We start from the raw sequence: 19664 nt of genomic DNA, 5'->3' as shown, positions 1-19664 counted from the left end.
TTCTGTATTTGCACTTTCCTAAGCTGTCACGCAAAAGAGAAGGGCCATGCCAGCTTTCCCGTAAGTTCTGAAAAAGGCTGGCTTCCAATAGATGGATGGGCCTATGCAGGGTCAAATAAGGCTGTCTGTTCTTTTTGGTTTTTTTTTGGAACATTGCTTTTGACTGGAGCACTCGTACAATTTGGAACAAGACGAGTCCCCATTGTATTCATTTTCAGCTTGATTCACAGAATGTTGAGGTGGGTCCCCTCTCGCTAGCTCTGAAAAGTGAAGAATTAAAGCTAAATTTGGGGGGGGTCGAGCCTTGCCATGGCTGGGCGAGGCTGATCTCGCCCAGTGACGGCGTGGTCGACCTCGCCGACCCTCAACTCTGACCGGTTGTCAAGGTGCGGCGATCATATGGAGAAAAAGCGAAGGGAAGGGTAGGAAAAAAACAAAAAAGAGATACATAAAGAAAAGAACAAATAAATAAATTTGAAAATTATTAAATTATTATTAAAAAGTGTTTATGTCGGTGCAGATCGCGCCACGTAGGACAACCGACGACTAGATCAACGATTTCGAGCCAAAATTGATCGAATTGACTGAATTAAGGTAAATGCAAAAATTTAAAATTGATATAGCATAATTGCAATAGATTTATAATTTTTTTGGTGATTTTCCCAAAATTTAAATGTGAGATCTCAAGCTTTTTGAAGCTCAGAGTCTACACCACTTCATTAACTCGACTAGCTCGCGAAGTCCACAACGAAGTACTTTCCCAATTTGGATTAACGTATTTCCGGCCGAACTTTTTGGACGAACAAACAAGTCTATACCTTCAAGTCAGCAAATCACATAGAGAAGAGAGAATTCCTGATGACTTCAATTTGGAATATGTGGAGCACAACTCTAGAGCCAAATGTTATTAGTCACACGATGATGATCAAGATGCTTATCATCCAGTTAACAGCAGGAGAGACCTCAGAGACTTCTCAAAACTTCAATGACCATTGCAATAAACAGAAAATTTTCACAGGTACGACAAGGAATGCAGTTTTCCCAATCCTAATTCGGAAAATTGCATCGAAAATCACTTTGGCCTTAGCTACACAAATTCGGTATGCAAACTCCAGTCTCTGGATTTTGTTGCTCCTTCCATATTCGCCCCGTCACTCTTAGTTTCAGCTCCTTCCTATCCCCACCCGAGAAGAAAAGCGCCATGTTCCGTTGGATTATAAGGCCATCGTGACTATCCCTGACCTTCCGGTGGCTATCGCGGACGCTTCGTGGGGTCCCCTCCCATATGAGTTTCCGGCCATTCGCTCCAACCTCTAGGCTGTAGCTGTAATTCCGAGCCTCAGTCTCGTCGCCCATGAAACGGAGAAATGCCATGTAAACAGGGGCCATGCCAAGCTGGAAGGCCTCGAAATGGAGGCAGAAGTATTGACCAAAACAATGAAATACCTGACAAAAGATGAGAATTTTTTACCAGATAAATAGCAATGCAATGTACATCCTTGAGTAAAACATTCCAACAACACTATTGGAGAAATGATGCAAAGTCTCCCGGAGAATGAATACTCAGGCAATCATCTATTGAACGAATGTACAGTTTACTTAAAGGCTTCAACAACATTCTTCAGATAAAAGATGCAAATAAGCTTGCCATACCCCCATATTCATGACACACAAGGAGAGTTCTTCTACAACATAGCTTTCACAACCATGCGAAACCACACTGACGATAAAACTATAGCTTTATTAACTAGGCAAAAACCACACGACAAGTCATTTACTCCACAGTTATTAAGAAAGAAGGCTACTCCTCCATAAGTAAAAGAAACGGGATAGTATAGCCTAGCAGCACAAGATCAGAGGGCAAAGCAGAAACTCACAGTTAGCATCCATGTAGCATTTTCTACTTCCCGAGGATTGGATTTTACATAACGATGATTAAATGTGGATCCTGTGTGCATGTCCACCTTGTGATCATCCCTCAGATGTGAGACCAAAAATGGGATATCGCCAACGACAGAACACTCTGATCCAGCATAAGGGCAGTTGTAAGGCCTAAAATTGCACAATGCCTCATGCTTGAGTTTGCTGTAGTATGGAAATATCCCTGGGCATCCCAATGAATAATACTTGCAGGGGAGCTCGAGTGACTCTGCCACCTTCTCCAATGCTAAACACCTAATATCACCGAGCTCTTGTCTACAGGTAGGGCAACGGTTATGCACCCTCGTTTTACAGGTTGAGCACAAAGTATGTCCATTATGGCACTGCCAAAAGAGAAAAAAAACAGTTTTCCAGATCAAAATTCAAAGTCTAGGAGATGCAACCAACTAACCTACACTAAACAACCAAAATGTCACTAACGTTAAATGTAGGTTAGTGGGAACGGTCCCCCAGTCTTTATCAAAACAGCCAATGCACCAATGAACCTGGCAATGACAACTAAAATTTAGCAAAGTTTCTCTGTACGTTTGTTTGACTTTGGGTGAGGTTTCTTCATGCAATTGCGCAATCTACAACTGATGCACTAAACTCTCAATGCTTTGCAATGGTACCTTTGCACACAAAAGCCTTGACTGGTGCAAACTTCAGCGGTTCACTTCCCCATATACACAGACCTAAAGTTCATGACATATCTCGTGGCCCGATCAAACAAAATAAACGACATGGTCAAAAGGTAGGAGAAAGAAGCCTCCCAAGGACTCAGTTTCTATAGAATTTTGAAGAATGGAAGTTAAAAAACCCTATGATGGGAGAATATATAAAAGCACGAGTTGTGTGTCATGCCGACATGATATGTCTAATCTAATCAATGCCTCTTCAAACCTTCAAAACTTTTATAACCAAGCAGTTGTAAAATCCCAAATTTAGGGATGGCACGAATGAGATACTTGATAAAACCACCAGAGCCAGACAAGTGATTTTCTCAGATTGTTCTTCAAAGCCTTGTGTTCAATTTAAGCCCTTCAGTCATGAATTAATATTCGACCTTATCTCCTGCGCCTCTTATAGATGCATGTGACAATATGGAGGTACGAACTACAATATCCAGGCCGTGATGACTAAGTGACAAACCTAAAAATGAAGGTTGAATTAGGACAATACAACTGGCAACATTGAGGTATATTAACTCTGTTCCAACTGGAAGGGAACGTACGAGTTCAGAGCAGTCAATTTACATGATGAGACGGCACTTCAACCCTACCAAAATCTCAGAGGTATACAGAGACCTATTCCACTACAATTCTCTCCAAGGCATCTGACACACTTGCAACCCAACTGGAAAGAATTCCGAGTGATTCCTTTCCAAAGTTGAGATAAGGAGACCTAAAACTTTTCTACAAAAGCCAAATCAAGAAGCACCAATTAGCCCTGGGCACCATTATGTACCCCTACACAGCAATCACATTCTATGCTTGCCATCAGTATCGCATGATTTAGACCTAGATCTGCTTGTAGTAAAACGGGGAATTCTCTGAATCGCCATACTTGGCATGATCACACCCCGATCTACTCTGAGACAAATGTGAAGCAACCCAGATTCTCTGAAATCCAACAAATCCGAAACCGCCACCTAAATCGCATTGCTTACCAACACCATCACCCTAGAAACCAAGAACACTGCAATGACATCGACTACGAAGAGACATTCAAAACGCAAGGCTATCAGGAACCACGTAATCGAACCTGATGAATGGGCGGGTACATGGAATTGGTGCACACGGGGCACTCGAGCAACTCGTGGACGCTCGTGGCCGGGGTGATGGCGGTGGGGCCCAGAATGCCGTTCGGAGGCGGGCTGGCGGCATTGAGAGGCTTCGGCGACGAGAACGGCGGCGGGTGGAGATTGTTCTGGTGGAGGTGGTGGTGGTGGTGGTGGGGGTGGTTGTGGATCTCGCTCTCGTCCCCGCCATCCACAATCGATACGCACTCAATGTTGTCCAAATCCATTCATAAAGGACAAGAAAGGGAAAAAAAGAGGAACACCCACGACGGCAAAATGCACGAAAACCCACCTACTCTTTTCCTTTTACCAATCTCAAGCAGATTCAGAATCGACTCGTCTTGGCTGTTCTTCTTCCTCTTCTTCTTCTTCTTCTTCTTCTTCTTCTTCTTCGACTACTCCCTTCTCGTTCTGTAATTGCTATTATTTTCCGGGAAAAAATCCAGCGGAAGGGGAAAGGCAGGAAAACGATGGAGAAGAAGGGAGACGATGGATGGACGGACGCCAAAGCACCAAACGATCTCTCTCTCTCTGCTCGAGAGGGAAGGAGGTTCCTTTCTTCGTTGGCTCCTTTGCATCTCTCCTAAACTGACCTCCTTCTCTCTCTTCCTGTGCGCTGACAGAGAGATGTGGATGGCCGTCGATGTTGCCAACGGGGTCTCTGATCGGACGGTCCAAATATTTTTCGTCTCCTTTACACTCTTTGCCTGCTTCTTTTATAATAACTATCCGGTAGGACAACACAGTGACATGACAGACGCAAAAGTGTGATAGAGGAGACATTTTGGTCATAATTTTACATTTGTTTCTTAAGTTAGGTGAAATTGCCACATCTTCGAATGTACAAAATTCACCATACAACTTTTTTGTCAAAATAAATAATATTTCACTTGCTTCATTGTAATACAAAAGATAAATATTACAGTTCAATTATAAACCAAGACAAATCTCAAACAACTTCACAACAAAACAAGCTCCTCATAACAAGAATAATCATCAGAATAAGGTTATAGGTCACACGCTCAAAAAACACATCTATGATTTCTTCGCACCAAAATCGGCGGTCAATCACTGAATCCATCTTTAATGATGAATACTTGCCAGGATCTCCATTTGTTGCTACCATTTTGTATTTCGATGGTGCGTACCTAGGTTTGGCGTCCTCAACGCCATTATTGAGCATAATAAAAAGTTTGAACTAGCGAAGATCCGAAATATGTGAGGGCAAAACCTTCACGAAGCTAATTTTATATGCTTTGAAACTAGTTTTGTTCACCAACGAAACTCGAGAAAAGTGAAATCCGAAAAACATACACACAAAAAACCCATGAATCTAAATTAGGTCGGGATAGAAATTTCCTCCGAACGAAAGAGAGGAACTTCCAAATCTTAGCTCCCAAAGAGAAAAAAAAAACCTAATAAAAAAGAAATAGAGAATCAAAACAACCTTAAATCTCGTACTTCACGCACTATACTTACATCGACTCGCTTCCTTGACAATTTACTAATTTACAAGATTAGAGATATTTACCTAATATAATTATTACTCACGCGCATTTAATTATTATTATTATTTTAATTTAAGTGGAAGATAGGAAAAGAGGAAGAAAACTTGAGTGATTGCCTTTCTTTCTTTTTTTCCAAATCTCCACTTGTTGCCATTCCCGGGTCGGATAACTTCCTTGGGTCAGGGCCTCGCCTCATTGGAAGGCCCATTTGTCCAAAAGGTGTAGATCATAATGCAGGCCTGGAAAGACCATTATGTTTTAGGCGAAAAAATTTAAAGGGATTTTGGGATTTTTTTGGGGGGCTTGGTCAAGGTTAGTCCAATCATTAAGCAAATTACGATTGGTAGTTGAGCTTTCCAATTTTAGGTGGTCGACCACTGCTCCTTAATTCTTCTTAATAATAAGGGCAGAAAATGCCTATGCCCCACAATATCAAATAGGTCTAATGAGCTTTTCAAAACTTCTAGAGGTGTCGCCTCATTCTTATTTTTTCTTTTCTTTTCTTTTCAACTTCTATTCTTACAATTTAACGACACGGCTCCAATGAACCGGGCTACTCGAAAAGGAACTAGGACATCAACCCATTGCCATGCCCTCCTCCCTTAAATTTAGGTCTCTTGAGGCAGGGATCGGAGCTGCAATCATCGGCTACCGATTTAAAAAGCATGGAAACATGCTCGACGCTGGATTTCATCCAAGGTGGGCAAGGTGTCGGGGCAAAAGGAATTAATGTCACTTCAATCCACTATTAGAACTCCAATGAAAATGAGAAGAAAACAAATTAGACGCACGATTCGTCCACATGATTAGGATAGGACCAATCTATATGGTTGCAACTGTGGATCTTTAAGGCAAATTAACATAGGGAGTAAAATCGAATAAATGGTTTTGGATGAGGGGTGAGTGTCACCCAACTCTCTCCATCCAATCAAGAGAGGGGTGAGTTGCAAAACCGAGACTCTTCTCCTTCCTTGTGAATACAACCCTCCCCCCTCTCTTTTTGGCTTCAGTTATTATTGTTTGTTTCCCTTTAAATGGAAGCAATTGCACCATCAGCTAACTTACTTATAAATCTCTTCATTTTCACTTTTAAGAGCCTCAACCATACACGAGAGGTTGCAACCGTTTGGGTGGGGGGGCGAGGATCTATATTCAAGCTTCACAGCTCAGCGAGATGAATTCAAGAAGGCTTTCTTTTTATTGGTGAACAAATTAGAAGCTATTTTTCATGAAAATGTGAAAAAAAAAAAAAAAGTGGCAGTGGTTTCTGAATGGGCTTTTGGAAAAGAACAAGTAAAAAGGAAATTCCTGTAAATACGTGATTAGGAAATTATTTTTTTGGAAAGTTTCGAATAAAGGCCCCAAGTACTCTCATTTTCTCAAATAAGGACCTGAAGGGGACATTATTTCTAATAAGAGCCTGAAGTGGCTATGCTAGTCTTAAACAAAGGCCTAATCTTCAAGCTGGTTAAGGGCATTTTCATGTTTTACTTCTTCTTTTTTCATTTCTTTTCATCGGTGCCCCATCGGTGATGCCAATTGAGGGCTAGGCGAGGCCCACCCTTGCCCACCAAAGACGAGCCTTGGGCAAAGCCGGCCATAACTAGCGGCAGGTGAGGGCTTGCGGGCCCTCGCCCAATCGCCGATGAGGGTGGTCGAGCCCTCGCTAGTAGCAATAAAGAAAAAAAAAAAACACAAAAATAAAAAAAAAGGAAAAAACAAAAATAATTTATAATTAAAATTGTCTTTGGACGAAAATGCCCTTAATTGGCCGGAATATTTAGCCGGCCGACATCATGCCCTTATTTCAAATTACCATGGCCACTTCAAGCTCTTATTTGAGATCGATATGGCCACTTCATGCCTATATTTAAAACATGGTCCATTTTAGTTCCTTATTTGAGAATATGAGGGCACTTCATGCCTTTATTTAAAATTTTTCCTTTTTTTTTTTTTAGAGGTAAAGAATATAATGATATAAAAAAAAACTTAGAAAAATGGTAGATTTTTGGAATTAGTTAAATATGTTGTTGACATTGCTTAGCATTGTCCATTTACCTCTCGTATTTTACAATACAATAACGCTCATGGATTCACACGTACGAGGCTAATGAAAGTAAGATGTCTTATACTCCACTCATACTCAATCTAATGACGTGAGTCAAGATCACATTAGCAAGCCTTGCTAATAAAAAGAAGAAGTATTATGCTTATAATTCAATATTGGCAGCTTCAACATAAACAAAGAAATTATATTAATCGTGCATCTGCTTTCACATAATTACATTTTAAGTTTCCAAATAAATGTTATCTTTATTTTCCCCTTTTTTTTCTCCCTCTTATTAGATCAAATCATAGAGAAAATGGCTTGCAATGGGGGAGTAACCGTAGGAGCAAATTTCTCTCCTCAGTTACTTAACATAGTCTAGCTAGTACAATTGACCAGGAAAAGGATTTAGGAATTAAAAAAAACAATCAAATATGCATTATTCAAGACAAAAAAACACGGTATTTCTTGTCCCGTTCCTCCTAAAATAAAGATAAAACCTAGAAAAAATGAGGACTTTTCTAGCATAACGGTTTTTGGGTGACCGTGAGAATAACAGTATATTGTGAGTCACAAATTCTTAAAAGAATGTACCACATAATAATTTTCAATTAATTGTTATCTATATAATGTGGTCGAGAAAACAGACTGTTAACATAACATGTATATAATCAATTACTAAAACATAATTAGCGTGAAGGAGAATAATTGTACCCAAAGTGCAACTGGTGTGTCCGCATTCAAAGTGCAACCTCCGTCGGATTTTTCTCCTTTTTTTTTGGTCAATTTTATTGTTTTGTTTTTTCAAGACGATTCAAAGCACAAAAAAAAAAAGAAAAAAAGGGAAGGTGGGGTGATGACGTGTCGGCGGCCCATTGGGCCTCGTACCTCGACTGTCCAGGTGTGCGCGCACTCGCTCGTGACTCCGATAAATACTGACGGCGAGCGCGCGGGACGGCAGTTACTGCTCTCACATACCTTCCTCCTCCTCCTCCTTCTTCTTCTTCCTCTTCTTCGTCTCTCTCTCTCTCTCTGCTTCACTAGACATCTACCATGAACATCTCTCGCCTCGCATGCGTTTCTGGGATCAGAATGCACGTAAAATGAGCGAGATCGCGCTGGAATGCATCAAGCCACTCAGTCTCTCAGGTACGGCATGTCTCATTCTTCATCTCGATCTTCTTCTTCATCGACAGGAACGTGTAAATTTCCCATCTGCCTGAGGGTGTTGCAGAGATGTTTCGGTTTGGTCGGATTCGAGAAGGGATTATCGCAAGTTTGTCCCTTTCTGAGCTTTTTGAGCAAATTTGGTCTGGTTTTCTTGATGGGGTTGTTCAGTCTCGCGGGGTTCTTCATGCAGTGCTTCTTGATTATAACCAGATTTTGTGTGCCCTCGCACAAATTTTGGTTCATGCAGTAATGGTTCTGAGATAATTATCCCTCTAAATAACAGAAAAACAAAGAACTGATCTTTCTGGTGCAGGAGATGGGAAAGAAAGGAAGCAGCTGGTTCTCGTCCGTGAAGAAGGTCTTCAGATCTTCTCCTCCAAAGGAGTTGCCGGCGAAAAGGGTAATTTGAATTTTCCTCCATTAATGACTAGACGTGCTCTGTTTCTTCAATTATCACAATTGACAAGCAAAGCTAGGAAAACCATAGAATCTCCGTTTCGCGCTCGAATTATCATTGGTTGTGCTTTCGTTTTCGAAACCAGCCTTGAGCTGTAACCCGAAATTCCAAAATGCGGAAGTAAAGGAACTTCTATCACTCTCTTACAATCTTGTGGTGTAAGTTGACGTTTTTTAAACATATTCTTGCCACATAATTCTTCCGCAGAACAGTTTAAGAAGAATGAATTCTACAGCTCCAGGCAGTTTTACGGACTATGAAACTGTTCGGATGTTGGAAGCAGGCTGCTGATCTAAAACAGAAACGTAGTATCATTCGAAACAGTGCGTATCCCTGTTATAAACTATATTAACGTTTAATAATCGGATCGATTAGCTCGTAATTCACTTAATATTGATGCTAGAAAGATTTTTTTTTGGGCGGGCGTCCTTTTTTTTTTTTTTGTCCTTTAAAGGGTTCAGATCATCAATGGCTATCTTGCAGAAGCAGCATTAACCATATCACCTACCATGACATTGTCCTTTGAGGTCATGGGGGCACTGAGACCTCCGATGGTCCCCCTGACATGAAGCGTTGTTGTCGCACCACCAAAAGCCAACCCCATCAAAAATCAGCTTTTTTCCATCTTTCATGTGCTTCTTCACGTTAGATCACCATCAACTCCCCCATGAATCTTGAATTCTTTGGAAGGTAATTAACTATATTGAAGACGCGATCCACATAGTTGTATGTGATGTTGATTTTTCGATTTGCAGAAAGATGGAGGTGCCGAGAAATGGCGGAACGATGCACCGGAGGTGGTGTCGGTCGAGCATTTCCCGACAGAGAGCTCACCGGACGTCACCAACGAAGGGAGTGCAGGCTCAACCCCCCTGACCGAGGATAGGAATCACGCGATGGCTGTGGCGGTGGCAACCGCCGCGGCCGCGGAAGCTGCCATTGCGGCAGCTCAGGCGGCGGCGAAGGTGGTTAGGTTGGCTGGCTACGGGCGGCATTCGAGGGAAGAGAGAGCCGCGACACTCGTTCAGTCCTGTTATAGAGGCTACCTAGTAAGATTAATTTTTACGCATGTGTCTCTCCCAAACGGGGAAATCAAAGTGATGAAACATGATTGATTTAAGGATGTGGACGGATGTGGGATTGTAATTTAGGCACGGCGCGCGTTGCGAGCGTTGAAGGGGTTGGTGAGACTACAGGCGCTAGTGAGAGGCCACAACGTGCGCAAGCAAGCCCAGATGACCATGCGGTGCATGCAAGCCTTGGTCCGAGTCCAGGCCAGGGTCCGGGCCTCGCGGCTTCAGCTCTCCTCCGGCACCCCCGTTCACGACGTGGCTGCTGATGGCAGCGATGGTAAAAGGCGAGCGCCGTTGGAGGCAGGCCGGAAACCTTATCATAGCCCCGTCATGAAGAGCAAGTACCGCGAGATGTCACTGGACAACCAGGACGGCAGGCGCGGGAGTTCGGAGAAGATCAAGGAGAATTCTTCCAGGAAAAGTGAAGGTGTGATGAAGAAGGAGCGAGCTCTTGCTTATGCCATAAGCTATCAGGTTGGTAGTAGCCATATGGCTCTCAAATCTATGCTTAATGGCTGTTTTCATAGTAATCCAAATATGTTTATTAGCAAACTTCTTCGTCCTTTTTGCCCGCAGCAACAACAACTAATGCAACCGGAACCAAGCGACAACGACGGAGGACTTTATGCTAAAGAAAGGGAGCAGGCACAATGGGGATGGAACTGGCTCGAGCGTTGGATGGCAGCACAGCCGTACCACGTCCAGCAAACGGGGATGCCGGACCACCCTTACATGGCACTCCCCACCATCACCAACACCACGACTGTCACCGACGACTTGTCCGAGAAGACAGTGGAAATGGACATGGTGATGCCGGAGAACATGAACTTGCGCTTTGTCGGTAGGGAACCTGGTGATGCTAGTAGCCCCTCCTCGGCCCGGCATCAACGCCAGTCGAGCTCGAACAACGTCCCAAGCTACATGGTCCCGACTCAGTCTGCCAAGGCCAAGGTGAGGGGTCAAGGTCCGGGTATGCAGCGGAGTCCATTAGGGCCTCAGTGGAACCCTTCAACTAAGAAAGGGCAGAGCCCAGAAACGGGCTGTGACTCCTCGAGCTCCGGCGGAGGGACGATGGCCTACCAAGCACCGAGAAGCCCAGTCGTTAAAGTTAAGGGACAGCCTGGCCAGGCTAGGAGAATCGCGGGCTACAGCGCTGAGCATATGGGCACTGATGGCTGGACGCTACCTGTTGTTGGGCGCACATGGAGACATGATTTTGGTTGATTTTGTGGCGTTCTTGCACCTCTGGCTCTGGGTATCAAGCTGAATAATTATGATAACGAGCGAAGAAATTCCTATTTATTTATCTGTCCATAGACTTCAAATTTACGGTAATGTAAAAGTTTATTGGTTGACGTTATGAGATTTTCCTGTTAAAATAAAAAGGCAAAGTGTCTTTGCTTTCCCAACCCCTCCGTTATGGTCCTCTAGAATGAAACAGGCTGTGTTGTCCACGGAGAAACGTGTTAAATCGATGCAGGAAACATACTAGCTTTAGAGAGTGAAGGTTTGACAATATTTGAAATAAGTTCATACCAAAATCATGGTACCCAGAAAATTACTCTTAAATCTTATCCAAAACCGTGATAATTTACAAAGATGTTTCTCTCTGTGTGCAAAACTTACCAAAGAAAAGGTAACGACACAAAGAAGATTGTTCAGACATGCGGGTGAAGCTTCCAACAGCAAGAGAGGAAACGTAGAACGGATCCCCATTCACCCACAAGGTGTGAGTTTCTTATTTCCTGCCCCTCGAGGATTGTCGTCTTTCCAGTCATCCCAGGCTCTCGCCTTCTCTTGGGCAGCGTCATCGTCTTCGTCCTCATCTTCAACTGGCCCGGGCTGTTTCTTCTCCTTGTACCATGCGGAATTAGCCTCTTCCATGAGTTTGGCATTTCTCTCTTGAAACTTCTGCATCATCTGCATCTCCTTCAAGCCAGCTTCCTCTATGCTCATGGTTGGCATCCTGATGCATGCAAACAAAATGATTTATTTCAGAGGAAAACACCCCGCACTTATGCAGTATGAGGATTATAGACAGAAAAGAAAGTGCCAATTTCCAAGAACTAAGATAACATCCAAAAATCCTCGTTAGTTTCATTTAAAAACAGCATGGGATAGATGGCGGAGCATACCTGTAACCAGGTTGGAACACTTGTGCTGCCATTCTATCTCTCTCGCTGGTCAGACTCCCATTTATGAGGCTAGCAGGTCCAAATATCAGGGGTTGGTGTTTATGTTCATGAGCATCTGAAACGTTTGCCCTACCTTCCAAAACATCTTGTGCAAAAGTAGCACATGTAATAGGTTGCGCCGGTTTAGTATATCGTGCACGATCTGCAGCATTACGGTGCCAAGCTTCAGCCGTATTTGTGCGCTCATCCAGAATAGCACGGGAGAACTCCTTTTCCCCTTCCTGTGATCATAAACCACTTCTTTATTTCCGTCTAATGCACAAAACATATTATGCCCACAACTTGGAGAACTACAGCAACCAATGTTGTGGTCCAGTTTGCTTAATTATGCAGCTCAGCCTGGTCCTCAGCTTTAAAAAAACATGTATGGAGAAGATCCAAATGAATGGAGAACAAAATATCCATCCCAAAAGGACCAGCAGGCATGGTAGTGTCCTCAGCTATCACATGTTCAATCAGCACACGCTAACCAAGGAAACAAAAGGACAGGGGCATGGGTTCTTCACCACTAATAAAAAATAAATGCTAGCAAGAAGTACATCAAATGATCCACCCAAAAAATCAATTTCCTATATGAAAGTCCGGCAACTATGACTAAGACAGAAGAACTACTAGATAAAACAGCATAGCAGCACCCCATTCGTGTATGATAGGAAGTTCTGATTTTTCTGGGGACGAAACCAGCAACATACAGCATTTCAATTTGTGCAAATACTCTTTAGGTTGCAGGATCTCCAAAAATATACCTTTGACTGTTTCTCTTTGATAGCAGAAAGCATTTCTTCCTCTTTCTTCAGCATTTCTAGTAAATCCAGTGTCTGCAATGTCCATGGCAAGAGCATAGTCATCACACAATGCATAAGCAGTAAACAACCAAAGAAAGAGTATCTAATAACCAAACATGACCAATTGGACAAAGCTAACCTTACATATTGCTAGAGAGATTGTGGTAAGCCAAGCCTGCGAGAGAAAGAACATTTAGAATAAAAATATTAAGTACCACCCCGTGGAAAGATAAAAGAAGAGAGGCAATCACATGTTAAAGGTTAAATAACCAATCTCAGAATCATCAAAGAAAAGAAAAAAATCTATGGTAGAAACTACTTGCCTTTTCATTTGCAATGCCAAGATCAGGAAATTTGACCATCAGATTCATGATGGACTTTCAAACACGAATATTCAGAATCCAACATGATGATTAGCCTCATTTTTTATTTGAAAGTATTGAAATTATTAAGTGCAATAAGGAAAACTTTCAGCAGTCATGTGACTAGATTTCTAGAAGATAGCTTGAGAAGCTACTATCTCAAAGACAAACCAACATATGCATAGACACAGACATCTTAGGCAGCAATGCAAACTACCTAATGTGTTAATAATCTGTGGAGGACATATCCTGAGCAAGTGCATCTATGCATGCTTAACTCTTGCTCACAAAGGGAAAATCTAACTGCCATGTAGAACCAACCTCACGCTCTTCCTCGCTGTCGTCATCGACCATTTCTTCTTCTCCTGCCTCCACAGGGGTAGATAAGCCAGCTGCTTTGGATGACCTCCCACGCCGCTCTTTCCATTCCTTGATCTCAAGCAACTTTGATTCAGCAGCTTTTTGACGTTTAAAACGTGCTATCTGCCAAAAAAAAGAAGAGGTGTTGGTTATAAATTGGTCATTTTCTGTTTCACCCATGGTTGTTAGAATTGCGTCCGGATCGCAGCAACATTTGCAAATGGGTAGGATCCAAGATCATGGGATTGTGTAGGATCGCCATTCTACCAACTATCCTAATGATCCTTGTCAAGAGAGAGTGTTCATTCTTTCAGCAAAAGGAAACAGAATTTTGGGCCTTGCTACTAGCCCAAGAGTCGAAGACCCACTCTTCCTTGGGAACATATTACTTGGCTCATTAGCAAAATCGGGCTGACGAATCTACTGCTGGTTCCAATTGACTCTGTATAGATTGAACATTCCTGCCTACCACCGACTTCTCCAGGACACACTCATCAATCTTCGAACTTCAACACACATCATAATCGAACCATTTTTCTGGAAGCTTTCTTCTCTATTCTTTTAACTTTTTGAATAATTGACTCTTCCCAACCTTCGAACTTCTCCTTTATGTGCTGGTCGGAGATGCATTCTGATTTTAAAGCTTTCTTCATTCTTTCAGTTTTCAATTTTCTATTTCTCTGTTAGCTGTGCCTGGCTCTAATCTACATATATTCTGAAGTTTTTCTCTGTTTTCTTTTGTTGAACTTGCTTTACTAATTTTTGCTGAATTAGATTATTGATTGTTTCTTTATTCAAGAGTTTGAACGATGTCCATTTAGGATGAATTTAATTAAAGAGGACTCCAATGTGAGGGGAAGATGACAAGCCCAAGGATGAGGAATTTAGGGATGAGTCATTTTTGGGAATCTTTTTTCCCCCCTCTTTCCTAGCTGAATACAAAAGTAATAGCTCTCATTGGGTGTTCTATAAATAACTTGCGTTAAATTCATTTGGTTAAATTGTTTTGTTAATTTTTTCAATACGTAAGTTGGATATGAAGATTGGAGAAGGCAAAGAACTTGACCTTGCTTGGGCTTTACTCTCTCTTTTTAATCAAAAGAGAGAGTATGCGATTGGATTAAACAATGTCAAAATAACATTTCAGGTCTCAATTTATAAAATTTTTAGGATCTTACAATCCTTTAGCAGATCCTACTTAGAATTTCCATCCTCCAAAGATCGTACTTAGGATCGCGATCCTGACAAACTTGGTTTCACCAAAAGCACCATTCATCCTTGCCTCCCAATTGCTTCGATGTACCAAGCACAATCTTAACCAAACTAACTACTCCCAGCTGCTATTGTGCATAGCATACAACAACAATGAACCATCACTTTATCAATTTTCTAGGATCATACGATCCTCGATCCAATCCTACTTAAAATTCCAATCCTCAAAGACCTCCACAAGGTCCTACTTAGGTCCCGATCCTAACAAACTTGGTTTCACCAACAGCACCATTCGTCCTTGCCTCCCGATTGCTTCCATTATTTATGGAACAAGTACAACCTTAAACAAACCAACTACTCCAAGCTGCTACTGTGCATAGCATGCAACAACGATGAACTAAAGAAAATCTGCCAAATGAACCAAACTTCCAACACAATATAACCAAGACAAGATTGCAGAACTACTCCTCCAAAATCTAGCTTGTCGATCTTGCTGTAAATTATTTTAGACTGATGCACAGTGTAATCCAGTGGCCAAGGTACGATACACCAAAAGCACCTCATACTTCTCTCTGACTATAGTTATCACTTTCAAATGTATAAAGTATCCTAAAATCATTCAGCACCAGAGAAACACTCAGATCAATCAAATGTCCGAAAATTTTATCCAATCTCACCCCCATTTGGAGGAGCCAAGTAGTGCTTCTTGAAAATAATAGCAGAGAAAGACTAGACGCCGGTACCTTTCTAGCTCTTCGATCTACCATTTGATTCGAACCTCCTTGCACAGATGTCTCCAACTCTTCCTCGGGTAAAAGTTCCATTGCTTCACAAAAAGACAGAAATTCCTGCAAGACATGGCACCCACAGTTCATCCTCATGGTGTTCCACTGCTCCAGTAAGAAACTCCAAAATAAAGTAGCAAACGTAGCAAATGTCCCCTCCTTACAGTCTGCATGTCCCATTCTCAAAAGTTCCTCCACGAAGAAGTAAAATTAAACCACAATACAAACCTTTAGTTTCTCCTGAGAGGCTTTAAGAATGTGTACCCTATCGTCAGCGGCAACCTTTTCTGTCAACTCAGCCAGATAAAAAGGAACCTGCGAAGAGGAATACAATGAAAATCTCACTTAAAACATTTTCACTTGTGGCCCAAAACAACAGAACAGCCACCACCCTCTGCGGTAACTCAGCACGTGGATGAATGTATAAACAGCTCCTAACCATGATACGTGACAATCATATTTGCAAAAATTGGTGCTTGTCCCTAAGAAAATGTGAATATACCATGTTCATCGACAGCTCCATCATGCTTATACGCCAATTGGTAAGCAAAAATCTCAAGTTTACTTCTTTATAGCATGATTTAGGATCATTACTTCTGTAGGCATCATACCCACACGAAATCAAACAGAAAAAGCTAGAAAGCCATTGCTCACCAAAATATACTTGAGATTAGAAGTGCTGATATCATCCTTGGTCTCGTTAGCCGAGAACAATCCCAGCTTACTTATCATGTCCTCGCACTTCCGCAAAGCCTCGATTCCTCTCCTCACAGTATCCTAAACAAACGTCAGCGCGCATTCCTAAGAAAAAGAGCTCGCGAAAACGACAGAGACCCAGGGTAAAAAAATAAAACAAAAAAAGAGCTCCGTCCCACCGGAGATTCGGCTCACCTGGTCAACGGCGGACTCCGTGGCGGCGAGGTGAATCCTGCGAGACTGCTCGAACAGAGACGGCAAGGGCATGTCCTCCATTTTCAATTCCCCCATGGCGAGCAATTCGAAAAACTACCCGACGGTTCCGCGCGAATTGAAAGGGCGTGATAGAAACTCGAAATTCAGCTCCGCGGATTTCCGGTGATCCTATGCAAATCGAATTGGAAATCGAAATCGGGTTTTGCCCGGACAGAAATCAGAACGCCCTGGAGATTATATGAAGTCGGAACACAAGGGAAAGATGAAAATTGTTATAAATAAGATCAAATTAAGAGAAGCGATGAGAAAATTCTCGGTGGGCCTAGAAGTTTCGTTTCGATTAGGCCCAGATCAAAGCCCAGAGTCGGTGGAGAGTCCCAAGTTCGGACAGAGGCGAAAAATTTGTCGAAACAATCGGAAAGGACCAGCACGGCCATCGGTAGATTTTGACGTGCCGCTCGAACCGACAGCTTTTCTTTTCTTTTCTTTATTCGCTGTTTGGGTCCAATCCATGACGTTCATGATACGTCAAAAAAAAAAAAATTAGAACAGAACATTTGTGTTTCGAAGTGGACCACCAACGTCTTTATTACATCACGAACAACGCCTTCGTTTCTCCCGAAAGAAGCACGTTGACGTGCGTGGCGAGAGGATTCCCCCGGTACGCAACTGGAGCTGGATCGGGGCGTTCGAACAATCTCGGGCAATCCGATCGAACACGTGTAATGACCCCAACAATCCACGGCACGAGTTTCGAACCCATGGCTCGCGGCTTTCGGTTTCATGCCTTGTCCTTTCCGATGAACAACCTTCGCGTGACATAGAACTCCGACCGGTTTTGATGCAAAGATTGCTCCACGATGGATTGATGAAGAATAATAAATTCATTCTATGCACCAGACTCTGTAGTATTATTCTGCTTAATGAATGTTTCTTTCGACCAAAAAAATAAATAAATCATATATTTTAAATAAAAAAATGTGGAAATTGCCAAGTAAAATTCAAAATGTAAAAGCCGATCAAGTCACGCATGATATTGTTTCTTCATAAGGAACTTATCCAAAAAGTCATCAATCTATTGCACTTCATTAATTCGGTCCTAATTCCGACCAAATAAAAGAAAAATCAGTCATAAACATTTAAATTATACCAATTGAATCATAAACCTTTTCACATCTTGCTATTTATGATCATCCTGCTAATTTAGGCTGAAAATCGCTGACGTGAATTTGACGTTGACCGTCCTACGTGGCACGATCGGCGTTTATATTTTAATATTTTTCTTTTGTTTTGTTTTGTTTCTATGTTTTTTGTTTACATCTCTAGCTAGCGAGGGCTGCAAACCCTTGCTCGTGGTCAGCGATGGCGCCATGTTGACCCTTGCCTAGACCAGGTGAGGGTTGCTAAGCCCGCGCTAACCAGAGACGTAAACAACAAAAAAACAAAAGAAAAGGAAAACTTCAAAACATATTAAAATATTATTAAAAGTTATCCATGTCGGCGATTTTCGGCTTAAATTTAGCAAGATGGACTCAATTGACAAATCGTGAAAAGGTTTAGGACTAAATCGGCAAAAGTGCAATAACTTGATGACTTTTTTTTGACAATTTTCCCGTCTATCATCTTGATTAATTGAATGTTAGTGATGCTTTTTTGCATAATTCCGCGATTAACCATCATTGAGTCCGATCAATACAAACTTCGAACATGGGGTATCCCACACAGGATCATAACACCCCAGCACAGTTTTTTTTTTTTTTTATAATATTTATTTTTGTATAATTATTTATTTTTTCTCATTCGGTCTTGCTTTGGTTCATCGATCACCGACCCCAACTAGATTGGGATTAAGGTGATGTTGGTGTTTAAACCTTTTCCTTCCTTATCAAATTTATTTTTCCTGAAAATATGCAGGAGTGGGGAGATTGCTTCAGCAGCTTAAAGACTGTTGAAGACCATTTTTCTAAAGTGTAATTAAATGATGAAGCCAGCGGAACGATATGCCCAGATTTCAAGGGCAGATCTTGGACAACTTCAAAAAAAAAAAAAAAAAAACAGTGATGGAATCTATTGCAGACCGAACTTAGTAGGACAAAATCTCTCTCTCTCTCTCTCTCTCTCTCTCTCTCCTGTGTTCTTGTTTTTTTGGTGATATTAAGCAAAATAATTTATATGCTTCATGTACCAACTTTCTGGAGCAAGCCCCAGCTTTACAGGGCCTCCCCAGGGAAGGAAAGGAAGCAACTTGAGGACCAAAAGAAAAGAGGCACGGTCCCGTCCGGTCCCATCTTGACAATCCACTGACAGTGACCTTCTGCCGTGCCTTTCCTTCCCCACATCCTTAAAAACCAATTTGCATTTCATGATACCCTCGGAAAAATATGGCCTCAGTTGAATGGGACCTTAAGCAACTTAGTCACATGACAAATTCGTCTGCCTTGCGAACGTGGAGGGGCCCTCCTTCGAAGTTCCTGTCTTTCCTTTTCGATCGTCCTGTTCATCAATAATGGGGATTGGTTTCCGCAGGGCCTGTTATGAATTGACCCGATTTCATTCGAGGGCGCGCTCTCGCTATCGGATGACAGGACCCCGTGAGAGAGGAAGATGAAATAAGGCGAAACCGTGATTTATACTGTTTCGATTGTTTTACATCCGATGATTCTCCCGTGTTAAATGCTGTTTTTTTTTGGTTTTTTTTGTGGTGATTGAGGAGGTAGTGGTGGGTAGTTGCTTAGCATTAAACAGAGGGGGTCGCCTACGAATTCTTTTCCCATGATGGGGGTGTCTCTGAATTTGTCTAGATTGCTAGAAGAAAAGATTTTGCAATTTGATGCTGGTCTCACCTGCATAATGTTGCTGATAATGTGGTCCGAGGTCTTGTCATAGGTTCTTTATGCGATTGATTTCACTTGACATCATCCGCAGATGATGTTTTCCTGAATCCACAAGTCTTGCTGGTAACCAAAGACATTTCTTTTTCAATTCTGCCAAAAAAAATATCTCTTCTTGTGCCGTTTTAAGCCGAAAATCCAGAAAAAGATGACTAGAGAGTGGAATCTGCTCACCGATGTTTAGTG

The 19664-nt window shown here is 42.0% G+C and overlaps 3 protein-coding genes across 5 annotated transcripts; 1 reads left to right on the top strand and 2 right to left on the bottom strand.

The window, feature by feature from the left end:
* Positions 1–838: 838 nt before the first annotated feature.
* Positions 839–4305, bottom strand: LOC115742232 (E3 ubiquitin-protein ligase SINAT5). Its single transcript, XM_030676386.2, has 3 exons — positions 3685–4305; positions 1878–2264; positions 839–1446 (listed from the first exon to the last, which is right to left on the bottom strand). Exons 1-3 carry the CDS (start codon positions 3946–3948, stop codon positions 1084–1086), a joined length of 1014 nt encoding a protein of 337 aa, XP_030532246.1. The 5' UTR covers positions 3949–4305; the 3' UTR covers positions 839–1083.
* A 3965-nt stretch (positions 4306–8270) lies between these two features.
* Positions 8271–11385, top strand: LOC115742279 (protein IQ-DOMAIN 21). Of its 3 annotated transcripts, none has more exons than XM_030676470.2 (5): positions 8271–8420; positions 8757–8846; positions 9659–9952; positions 10055–10450; positions 10553–11385. In XM_030676470.2, the coding sequence occupies exons 1-5, from the start codon at positions 8400–8402 to the stop codon at positions 11198–11200; spliced, it is 1449 nt and encodes a 482-aa protein (XP_030532330.1). In that variant the 5' UTR covers positions 8271–8399; the 3' UTR covers positions 11201–11385. The 3 variants fall into 3 exon arrangements, with proteins under 3 accessions (XP_030532330.1, XP_048127224.1, XP_048127225.1); XM_048271267.1 differs by having other exon boundaries at positions 8285–8425; positions 8760–8846; XM_048271268.1 differs by lacking the exon at positions 8271–8420 and adding an exon at positions 8432–8661 and having other exon boundaries at positions 8760–8846.
* A 120-nt stretch (positions 11386–11505) lies between these two features.
* Positions 11506–16846, bottom strand: LOC115742280 (PP2A regulatory subunit TAP46). Its single transcript, XM_030676471.2, has 9 exons — positions 16567–16846; positions 16330–16452; positions 15904–15990; positions 15634–15738; positions 13640–13801; positions 13096–13131; positions 12918–12989; positions 12112–12392; positions 11506–11942 (listed from the first exon to the last, which is right to left on the bottom strand). The coding sequence occupies exons 1-9, from the start codon at positions 16660–16662 to the stop codon at positions 11693–11695; spliced, it is 1212 nt and encodes a 403-aa protein (XP_030532331.1). The 5' UTR covers positions 16663–16846; the 3' UTR covers positions 11506–11692.
* Between the last annotated feature and the right edge of the window lie 2818 nt (positions 16847–19664).

This window comes from Rhodamnia argentea, chromosome 10 (assembly GCF_020921035.1).
Source record: "Rhodamnia argentea isolate NSW1041297 chromosome 10, ASM2092103v1, whole genome shotgun sequence".
NCBI classification, from domain to species: Eukaryota; Viridiplantae; Streptophyta; class Magnoliopsida; order Myrtales; family Myrtaceae; genus Rhodamnia; species Rhodamnia argentea.
Note: the sequence above shows the minus strand (reverse complement) of the source record. Positions and strands in the feature narration are given on the sequence as shown.